We start from the raw sequence: 10,437 nt of genomic DNA on the forward strand, positions 1-10,437 counted from the left end.
GTTAGACTAGTCTCAGAGAACACCTCCACTTGGGGAACCCGCAGCCTGAGCCCCTGGCACATTGCGCGAGTGTCCACGGGCTGGAACCGAATTCCCAGGGCAGTGGACTTGGAGGATGACATCAACTTCCCATTTTAAGTTTAGAGAAGCCCAAGTTCCCCACTGGAGGTAAACAGAGTCACTAAGAGGCAAAAACATATGCCCATCAGCAGTTACTTTTCCCTGCAGCTCAGCAACTTTGTCTTTTTTCTTTTTATATTTGGCTGAGCCGGGTCTTAGTTGTGGCACGCAGGATCTTTGATCTTCGTTGTGGGCATGTGGAATATTTAGCTGCTTAGTTGCAGCATGTGGGATCTAATTCCCTGACCAGGGATGGAACCCAGTTCCCCAACATTGGGAGCACGGGGAGTCCTAGCTATGGGACCACCAGGAAGTCTCAGCAGCTCAGCAACTTGGCTAAAGGTGCTGCGGAGGGGTCTGGAGCGCAAAGGTGCCTGCCTGACACCGTGCGGTCGCCCAGCCCCTCTGGAGGCCCTGGCTGGCCATGGGGTGGACCCCCATCGCGGGTCATAGAAGGGTGAATTCCTCTCCTGCTTTCAGTGTGGCCCCTCCAGTCGCCTTCTCTGCTCTCTCTCTCTCTCTCTGCCCTTTCCTCCAGGAGCCCCTAGGGGTCAGACTGGGGCCCAGAGGCCACCCCACGCTGTCCGGGACGGGGCAGGGTACAGGCCGGCCTTTTGTGCTGGGGGGCGGTCCGAGCTGGGGGCGGGCGGGGGCCGGACCCTTGGCCTCTGTCCCAGGGGGCGGCGCCGCGTCGCCAACGGTCCGGGTCCCTCCCAGGCGAGAGCGGCGCAGGCGGTGCGCCGCGGCCGCGGAGCCATGGACGGGAGTGGACCCTTCAGCTGCCCCATCTGCCTGGAGCCGCTCCGGGAGCCGGTGACACTGCCCTGCGGCCACAACTTCTGCCTCGCCTGCCTGGGCACGCTCTGGCCGCACCGCGGAGCGGGTGGCGCCGGCGGCCCCGGAGGCACGGCACGCTGCCCGCTGTGCCAGGAACCCTTCCCCGACGGCCTCCAGCTCCGCAAGAACCACACGCTGTCCGAGCTGCTGCAGCTCCGCCAGGGCTCGGGCCCGGGGCCCGGCCCCTGCCCGGCCCCGGCCCCCAGCCCCTGCCCGGCCCCGGCCCCCGGCCCGGCCCCGGCCCCCGAGCCGGCAACACCCAGCGCGCCGCCCAGCGCCCCGGAGCCGTCGGCTCCCTGCGCGCCCGAGTCATGGCCGCCCGGCGAGGAGCCGGTGCGATGCGATGCGTGCCCCGAAGGCGCCGCCCTGCCCGCCGCGCTCTCCTGCCTCTCCTGCCTCGCGTCCTTCTGTCCCGCGCACTTGGGTCCGCACGAGCGCAGCCCCGCGCTGCGCGGACACCGCCTGGTGCCGCCGCTGCGCCGGCTGGAGGAGAGCCTGTGTCCGCGCCACCTGCGGCCGCTCGAGCGCTACTGCCGCGCCGAGCGCCTGTGCCTGTGCGAGGCCTGCGCCGCCCAGGAGCACCGGGGCCACGAGCTCGTGCCACTGGAGCAGGAGCGCGCGCTCCAGGAGGTAGGGCGCGGGCGCGGCGGGCGGGCTGGGGCGGGTGATGGGGCTCGCGCGCCGGCCGAGGACCCCTCATTGCTTTGCCATCCTTAATTCCCCTCTCTAACCTGAAGACCTCTGCGGTGCCTTCCAGCCCTGACCGTCATCCGCTCGCTGTGGGACATTCTTTTCGGAATGAGAATGAGGGTTGGAGGGACCCAGTGAGAACTCGAAAAGGATGCAAAAATCGGGCTGGAAGACTTGAGGCTGGGGCGGAGCCCATGGTGGGAGGGTGGTTAAAGGAGCCTGGTGGGGTCCGCAGGGTCCCCGGCGGGCGGCCGGTGCCTTGGCCGGGCTCCCGCCTGTCCCGCTCAGATCTGCCTGGGCTGAGGGTCTGGATGGGTGTGGCAGACGACAGGAGTGCGGCGGAGGGTGGACTGAGCACACAGACCGCTCTGTCCGGCTGTTCCGGGGGCTGGTGGTGGGCGCATGTACTGGCTGTCCAGCCCTGTTACCTCCGCCCCCAGTTTCCTTTGGCCCCAGGCCTGGTCTTGGCGCCTCTGGCCTTGGGATTTTCCGTCTCTCCTGCCTGAAGTGGTGACTCATAAGACCCAGGGGATTTGCCCGGAATCCCCATTTTTCAGGCTTGGATTGGGGACACAGATTCTTGAGGGACGGTGATTCTCAGACCTTGCGCAGGGCCCCTCCTCACTTTCTGCTTCTTTCCTGCGGAGGGAAGTTCTCAAATCACAGTGAGCAACATGGAGAACCCAGAGGGCCCTGGACTTGCTCACCAGTCAAAGAGGGGAGGCAGGCAGCCCATGGCCCACCAGCCTGCCCTCTCCAGGGCATTCCGAAAGGGCACCAGCCTGGGCTTGAGGCCCCTCTGGTATATCATAACCACTCCCTGTCCACCTGGACCCAGATACCACTCCTGGTCACCCCCACCTCCCCCTTGGTGAGGCCTGGGACACTACTTCCAGACCCCTTTCTCCTCGAGGGTGTCGTCCACAGGCCGAGCAGCCCAAAGTCCTGAGCGCCGTGGAGGACCGCATGGATGAGCTGGGCGCGGGCATTGCTCAGTCCCGGCGCACGGTGGCCCTCATCAAGGTCAGATCTTGTCCAACCCCGCCCCCATCCACCCCTGCCGCAGGCTCCCAGCGCTGTGAGCTTTCAGCATGGCACCCTCCACCCCAGAGAAACCTGTGCCCAGGGTGTGGCCCAGCTCCACTGAGCACGCCTATCTCCCCCCTGACCTGGCACAGACCCAGGGCAGTTCGGGCTTGTGCCTCTGTCCACCCCCCCACCCAACAAGACATGGTGGGAAGGCGGGGGTCTGAGAAGGTGGCCAAAACGTCTTTGGGGTGTTCTCTGTCCTCATTGCTTGCCCCCCACTGTCCTGTGCAGAGCGCAGCCGTGGCAGAGCGGGAGAGGGTGAGCCGGCTGTTTGCCGAGGCTGCGGCCGTCCTGCAGGGGTTTCAGACCCAAGTGCTGGGCTTCATCGACGAGGGGGAGGCGACCATGCTGGGCCGCTCCCAGGGCGACCTGCGGCGGCAGGAGGAGCAGCGGAGCCGACTCAGCAGGGCCCGCCACAACCTCAGTCAGGTCCCCGAAGCCGACTCGGTCAGCTTCCTGCAGGTGAGGGCGGCTCCGTGGGTGCAGCGGGCACCGAAGCTGCAGGAGGAGGCTGCGGGGGGCTGCCTTCATGGCTGTGCCGGCCTCCTGGCGGAGCTGTCTGTCTCCTGCCCGGAGGAGCTGCTGCGGCCGGCTCAGCCTTAATGGGCATCTGTTTGGCACAGGAGCTCCTGGCACTCCGGCTGGCCCTGGAGGAGGGGTGTGGCCCTGGGCCCGGACCACCGAAGGAGCTCAGCTTCACCAAGTCCTCCCAGGCTGTGCGCGCGGTGCGAGCCGTCCTGGCTGCAGCCTGTTCCAGCCAGTGGGAGCAGCTGCGGGGGCTGGGCGGTGACGAAGACGGGCTGCAGAAGCCGGGCACGGAAGGTGGGCACCCCCCGCAAGTGACTCACCCTTCCCCAGGCTCCCCGAATGGGGCCCCAGGCCCGGTGCCCGCTCAGGAGTGGAGGATGGAAACTGTGCCTAGCACAGGGTGGGACCCCAAACCCTGCCAGGGACTCGAGCCACCACCCTGTAATCACGAGTCAGCCCCTTTGGCCGCAGCCCGGGGGGCAGAGAGGGCCTGTCCTGGCACACCCTCTGGCTTCAGAGGGGATGAAGCCCAGGGAGGACATGGGGCAAGGCGGGGGTGGGGAGGGGACGTAGAATGAGGACCAGCATGTGTGTGGACACAGGGTACCGTATTTGGGCATGTGCCTGTCCCCAGGTGGCCTGGGGTGCTGGGAGGATGGAGGAGGAGGAGAAGGATTTCAATCATAGGTTCAGAGCGGGGTTGCCTTGTGCAGCCCAGCCACAGGCAGCTAAGGAGACCCTCACCGTCTGTCTCCTCTTTGGCAGCAGACGCTGAGTCCCAGGACCCTGACAGCACCAACAACCTGGAGAGTGAGGCTCCTAGGGATTACTTCCTCAAGTGTAAGTTGACACCTGGGCTCGCCAGGATGCTCACCTGGGCTCTCCCAAGGCTGCTGGGCTGGGCCCTAAGTGCCCATGGGCCGGGATTCCTGTCCCCGGTTCAGAGGGTGAACTAGGTCAGCTCACGGGGGTCTCCCCGTGATGGCTGAATTGTGCCCGTTGCAAAGGACAGGAGAGGTGTTTGGGGGAGGTGGGCCCCTCGGGGAAAGGCTGCCCTGCCTGACCTTGGACCTGAGCCCTGCGTTTCTCTCCGGTCCGTGGGGGCAGTTGCCTACATCGTGGACTTGGACAGTGACACGGCCGACAAGTTCCTGCAGCTGTTTGGAACCAAGGGCGTGAAGAGGGTGCTGTGTCCTATTAACTACCCCGAGTCGCCCACCCGCTTCACCCACTGCGAGCAGGTGCTGGGCGAGGGCGCCCTGGACCGGGGCACCTACTACTGGGAGGTGGAGATCATCGAGGGCTGGGTCAGCGTGGGGGTCATGGCCGAAGACTTCTCCCCACAAGAGCCCTACGACCGGGGCCGGCTCGGCCGCAATGCCTACTCCTGCTGCCTGCAGTGGAACGGACGCAGCTTCTCCGTCTGGTTCCACGGGCAGGAGGCGCCCCTGCCGCACCCCTTCTCGCCCACCGTGGGGATCTGCCTGGAATACGCTGACCGAGCCCTGGCTTTCTACGCCGTGCGGGACGGCAAGATGAGCCTCCTACGGAGGCTGAGGGCTTCCCGGCGCCGGAGTGGCACGCCGGCTTCCCCCGTCGACCCCTTTCAGAGCCGCCTGGACAGTCACTTTGCGGGGCTCTTCACACGCAGGCTCAAGCCCGCCTTCTTCCTAGAGAGTGTAGATGCCCATTTGCAGATCGGGCCCCTCAAGAAGTCCTGCATATCCGTGCTCAAGAGGAGGTGATGACCCAGCTCCTGGGAAGCTTGCTTCTCTGCACCCCTGGTTTGAACCAGAGAAGGCACCAGCCTCAGACCCCCACACATTCCCCAGCCTTCTCATTCCTAGAGGCCTCCACCTTCTGTACCCAAGGCCTTCCACCTCTCAGGGAGGAGGCCCCCCAGACCCTGTTCCCCTGCAGGCCTTGTTTCTGGGAGAAGGAACCGCAGCTTGGACAGTTCCAGGCTACCCTGACCCCTCCTCTCCCAGGTTCCTGGGACAGTGCCTGGCACATAGTAGGTGTTCAATAAATGTTTGGTCTCTGAACGACTCCCTTTTCTACCCTTCTCTCGTGAGTGCGTGCTCAGTTGTGCCCCACTCTTTGTGACCTCATGGACTGTAGCCCTCTAGGCTCCTCTGTCCATGAGATTTTCCAGGCAAGAATACTGGAGCAGGTTACCATTTCCTCCTCCAGGGGATCTTCCTGACCCAGGGATCGAACTCGCATCTCCTGTATTGGCAGGCAGATTCTTTACCACTGAGCCGCCTGGGAAGCAACCTTCTCTGCATCCACCAAGAATTCCCCGTACTTCTCATCTTTCCTGAGCTGGTCTTGAAAGGCAGGAGAAGGGAGCAAAGCCCTGGTCCCAGGATTCCTACTGGGCGGGAGAGCCCTGACCCAGGAAAAGGAGGCTGAAACAGGGTGCCTACCCTTTGCACACCCCCTACTCCCAGGTTCTGAGCAGGGAGAGCCAGAGGTGGCTTCTCCCAGAGGGGTACACCCCCACAGTCATTCTGGCTGCCCGTGTGTCTGCTTTGGATGGTCTGGTGCCCACCAGCTATTTTCATCCTTGTTGCTATAGCCTAGTTCTGGAACCTGCCGGAGAGTGTCTGCCCAAGATTCAGCGCAGACCTCACGCTCCGCAAGAGCAGGGCAGGACTCCTGGGCGTGGGCAACAAAGTCTGAGACGAGAGCTGTTTTCATTCGCACACCTTCTCAGCTCATGAGGGCTGCGGCTGAACCGACCCCAGGGTGTGGCTGGAGCTGGGAATGTCTTCCCTAAAAGGACCTGTCTCTTCCTTCAGAGGCTGCCTGACATCTCTGCACCAGCTGGGTGGCTGGAACCAGGCTCAGCCTCCACGCTGGGGAGACCCTGGGCTCTGTGCCCCAGTAGAGCCTCTGCCTCTCTCCCAGGAAGGTCCAGGGCCCCCTGCGGCCCTAGGACCACCCCCCACCCCACCCCATCCCAGCTTGGGACGCCTGCATGCTGATTTCAAGGCAGAGAACTTGCTCCCGAGGCTACAAGGTGTGTTCCCAGGCCAGCCTCCGCCGCCCGGGGGGTTCTCAGTGGCTCAGGTGCACCCCAGGGAGGGCCGAGCCTGGAGAGCAGGGGCAGACAGAGGCCTCTGAGCCCCGGGCCTAAGGTCAGGCCGGACAATGGCTGAGTTATACAGCCAGACAGCAAGGCCATACAAGTCCTGCCCGGGCTGCCTCACCAGCTAAAAATAGCCCCTCCCACAGAGCCTGCTGGTGCCCTACAGCCAGGATGTTGTTTTTCCGGGCGGGGCCTGCTGGCTCCTGGGGCTCTGTGTTCCCTGCACCGTTTCCTTGACAGCCAAGGGCCCCAGCTCACCGGGGCCGGGGGGCGGATGGGGGAGGTTGCGCCTCCACGTTGCTGTGGTAACGTAGACCAATGGAGAGTCCCCTCACCTCCGGAACCCTCCCACCTTTCACAGAGCCCCGCCCACCCCTGCCCTGGAACGCCCCCTCCCACTCCTCTTACAGAGAACACTCAGGCCCCGGATTCTGCAGGGTCCCGGCATGCCACCGAAAGTGAGTTAGATGGACGAGGCGCCTACACAGGACTGGTGCTTCCTTCCTGCAGTTCAGGCCTGACTAGTCAAGTCTGCAGCCACAGTGTCCCTGCCACTTGCAGAGCGACTTTGTTGATGTTCAGTCTTTGCGACCACATGGACTGTAGCCCACCAGGCTCCTCTGTCCCTAGGATTTCCGAGGCAAGAATACTGGAGTGGGTTACCATTTCCTCCTCCAGGGGATCTTCCCGACCTAGGGATCGAACACGCATCTCCTGAATTGGCAGCCGGACTCTTTACCACTGAGCCGCCTGGAAAGTTACCAGAGTGACTGCCAGCTTCGAGACTCACAGAACCTTGTACACCTTAATCTCGGATCCCAGGGTTAACATTTACAGCTCAGAGCAGGGGACCGGCTCACCCAGGGCCGCATAGCTCACAAGATTTTGGCTGAGGCTGACCCCAAGTTTCATTGTCATCCTCAGTCTAGAGTATTAGCTGCAACCCTGCACTTCCTCTCTGATTGTAGGATCATACTAGAGCTGGAGAGATGTGGTGTATGTGAGCGTCTATGTGTTTCTGGGTGTATCTCTCTGCCTATGTATGTGTTTAGGTGTCTGTGTGTGCCTCTGGGTGTGTCTGTGCTTGTATGTTGTTTGTGCATTAGTGTATAGGTCTGCGTGTCTGTCTGGGTGTAGTTGTGTGTGTGGATCCAGCCTAGTGACTTTTCAAACATGCTCTGAGAACATCTGGAATTCTGAGGAGGGACACTGAGGCAGGCCAGGCTGGCGGGGTGGGAAGGGATACCAGGGGGCCAGCCCTTCATCGGCCCTGCCAACGCTTTATAATCAGAACAGATTTTATACAAGATGACTTGCGAAAAAGAGAAGCTGTTCAAAAGACAAAGGTTAGAAAACCATCGATCTAGTCCAAACCTGCTTTTACCACCACCATTTGCAGATGAAGAAACTGAGGGTTGTGCTTAGATATGTCTACACACACACACACACACACACACACACACAGAGGCTGCTCCCCAGTGCCATCGCCTGTGGAAGAGCTGCTCCCAGCCCAGACCCCAGTTTCCACAGCCACCAGAGTCCTTTCTTCCAGAGTGGCCTGAGGCCCTGTGGTTGCCGAAGCTCCCGTGGGAGCCGGGCCAATAACAGACATTGGCAGTGTGGGAAGAGTGTGAAGGGTCGTCGGAGGCTGCGTTGCTATTAGCCGAGTCTGGCTCCTTTGGGCCAGGCGGGGAGCCAACCGCCACTTGAGCTTTGTTTCTGTGGGAAAATGAGCCCCAGAATTCCAAACAACAGGCTGATCAACGGACTCAAGCATCTCTCCCCGCTTGGCAGCTAGGTCCTCCACCCCTCCCTGCTCCCACCATCCCCCCACCCCCGATTCCAGGAGGGAAGGGGTAGACACATCCTCCTCCCTCCACCTCCTCCCCCTCCTCCTTGTCCTCCTCCTCCAGCCCACTCAAGGAACTCACAGAAGTGCCTTTCTTCACTTCCCAGGCACAGGGTGAGGCTGGACTGAGACTGTGGCTAAAAGTGAGGGCCTGGCCAGGAAGATGGGGCTGAACTGGGAGGGGCGGAGGCTTGCAGTTGTCTCTGCTGTTGCTGGGTTTTCTCCCCTGGGAAGAAGACAGCATTTAGCTGCAGGGTCTGTGTCCCATTCAGCCCCATATCTGTCCCCCAGATCTGCGCTCCCTGTCCACCGATGCCAAATAGAAACATGGAGACAGAATTTGGAGGAAATAGAAAGATGGCTTACAGGCTTCCCTGGTGGCTCAGTGGTAAAGAAGCTGCCTGCAAGGCAGGAGACGTGGCTTTGATCCCTGATCCGGGAATATCCCACATGCTGTGGAGCAACTAAGCCTGAGCACCACAGCTATTGAGACTTTGCTCTAAAGCCCAGGAGCTGCAGCTACTGAGCCCATGTGCCACTTCTGAAGCCTGCATGCCCCAGAGCTTGTACTCCTCAACAAGACAAGCCACGGCAATGAGAAGCCCGCACACCGCAACTAGAGAGCAGCCCCTGCTGTCTGCAACTCGAGAAAAGCCCGCGCAGCAACGAAGACCCTGCACAGCCAATAAATAAATTAATAATAGCAACAATAAAAGGAAGATGGCTTAATTCCGCTGCCATGCATGGGGAAAAGACACAGCAGGATAGCATCTCAAGGACTGTACCCCCTTCCTAGGAGAATTGAGAGACGTTATATAGCCTGGATTTCATGGTTTTAGGGTAAATAATAAACTCAAAGTAATGAAGGTCTTGTGTTTTTCTTCTTCTTGTGTTATTTCAAAACAGTCCGGTAACTGGGTTTATTTGTCTCTGGGTCATTTGCATTTGACCTTCTTTCTGAAAAGCAAACAGCGATAAGGGGTGATTTGCTTCAAGAGAGTGAGGAGAGAGCTAACGCCAGGTGCAGGATGCAATAAACATAGCATCAGGGGGCGATAGGTTAGCTTTGTGAAGGACGAATCTAACAGACACTACAGATTAGTGACAGGTGAAATAAAACCAGGAGTGATTAAGTCTTTCAGGCCCCTTTACATTTCTTCTCTAGCCTGTTCACCATTCTCTTTACTTCCTTGTTCTCAGGAGAGGAAACACTTCATTTCCATTTTTGCTGCCACACACTCAACATTTGATGCCAATGTTCAAAATCTAGAACACAAGGTCACTCCTTTTCTGCACCATCATGTCTTCCAGGAGATGCCTAAGAACTGCAGGAGGTCCTGAGTAGTCCTTTACGGGCCCCACCTGGGTGCAAGCCTCCATCTGCTTCCCAGCATCCTCAGCGAATTGGCCGGGGAGGCGCTCACAGCCCGAGCACGGAGACAGGTAGGAGGTAGTCTTTGAGGTCCTGGGTACTTTGTCTGTAAATGACACTCAGTTTTTAATTTTACTCTGTAATATCTCTGATTGGCTATAACGTAAAGAGTAGCACTTCTCTGCTCCAGCAGTGGAGAAGAATGGTTTTGTGTGTGAGTTCTGGAATCAGAAAGTCTGGGCTAAAAATTCCACTTTGGCCATTTCCTAGCCATATGCCTTTAGGCAGGGTACTTAGCCCCATCTCGGAGAAGGTAATGGCACCCCACTCCAGTACTCTTGCCTGGAAAATCCCATGGATGGAGGAGCCTGGTAGGCTGCAGTCTATGGGGTCGTGAAGAGTTGGTCACGACTGAGCGACTTCGCTTTCACTTTTCACTTTCATGAATTGGAGAAGGAAATGGCAACCCACTCCAGTGTTCTTGCCTGGAGAATCCCAGAGACGGGGGAGCCTAGTGGGCTGCCGTCTATGGGGTCGCACAGAGTCGGACATGACTGAAGCGACTTAGCAGCAGCAGCAGTTAGCCCCATCTGTACCTCGATTTCCTCACTAGTAAAATCAGGATAATAATAGAAGCGCAAGGACTTCCCTGGCAGTCCAGTGATTAAGACTCCTCACCTCCAGTGGAGGGGGCACGGGTTTGATCCCTGGTCAGGGAATTAGGATCCCACATGCCGCCCAGGGAAGCTGAAAGAATAACAAATAAGTAAAATAAAAATCTGTGAATCTAGACTGCTAATGATTGGTAGTGGATTTTAAAAATAATAGTAGTAGAATTCAAACACAGATACAGAGAAC

General features: G+C 59.7%; 1 protein-coding gene across 5 annotated transcripts; it reads left to right on the forward strand.

Moving 5' to 3' along the window:
- The first annotated feature begins 848 nt into the window (after positions 1–848).
- On the forward strand, positions 849–5,313 carry TRIM47 (tripartite motif containing 47). Of its 5 annotated transcripts, none has more exons than XM_005221278.4 (6): positions 849–1,587; positions 2,575–2,670; positions 2,968–3,198; positions 3,360–3,558; positions 4,033–4,104; positions 4,372–5,309. In XM_005221278.4, exons 1-6 carry the CDS (start codon positions 877–879, stop codon positions 5,007–5,009), a joined length of 1,947 nt encoding a protein of 648 aa, XP_005221335.2. In that variant the 5' UTR covers positions 849–876; the 3' UTR covers positions 5,010–5,309. The 5 variants fall into 5 exon arrangements, with proteins under 5 accessions (XP_005221335.2, XP_005221333.2, XP_005221334.2 ...); NM_001193197.3 differs by having other exon boundaries at positions 877–1,587; positions 4,030–4,104; positions 4,372–5,313; XM_005221276.4 differs by having other exon boundaries at positions 2,575–3,198; positions 4,030–4,104.
- Positions 5,314–10,437: the final 5,124 nt, after the last annotated feature.

The sequence above is a fragment of the Bos taurus genome, chromosome 19 (genome assembly GCF_002263795.3).
Source record: "Bos taurus isolate L1 Dominette 01449 registration number 42190680 breed Hereford chromosome 19, ARS-UCD2.0, whole genome shotgun sequence".
Lineage (NCBI taxonomy): Eukaryota > Metazoa > Chordata > Mammalia > Artiodactyla > Bovidae > Bos > Bos taurus.

Coding starts and splice junctions, on each gene's coding strand:
- TRIM47 (XM_005221276.4), top strand. CDS start 877: ATGGACGGGAGTGGACCCTTCAGCTGCCCCATCTGCCTGGAGCCGCTC. Junction 1,588..2,574: donor AGGAGCGCGCGCTCCAGGAG/GTAGGGCGCGGG, acceptor TGTCGTCCACAG/GCCGAGCAGCCCAAAGTCCT. Junction 3,559..4,029: donor GCAGAAGCCGGGCACGGAAG/GTGGGCACCCCC, acceptor CCTCTTTGGCAG/CAGACGCTGAGTCCCAGGAC.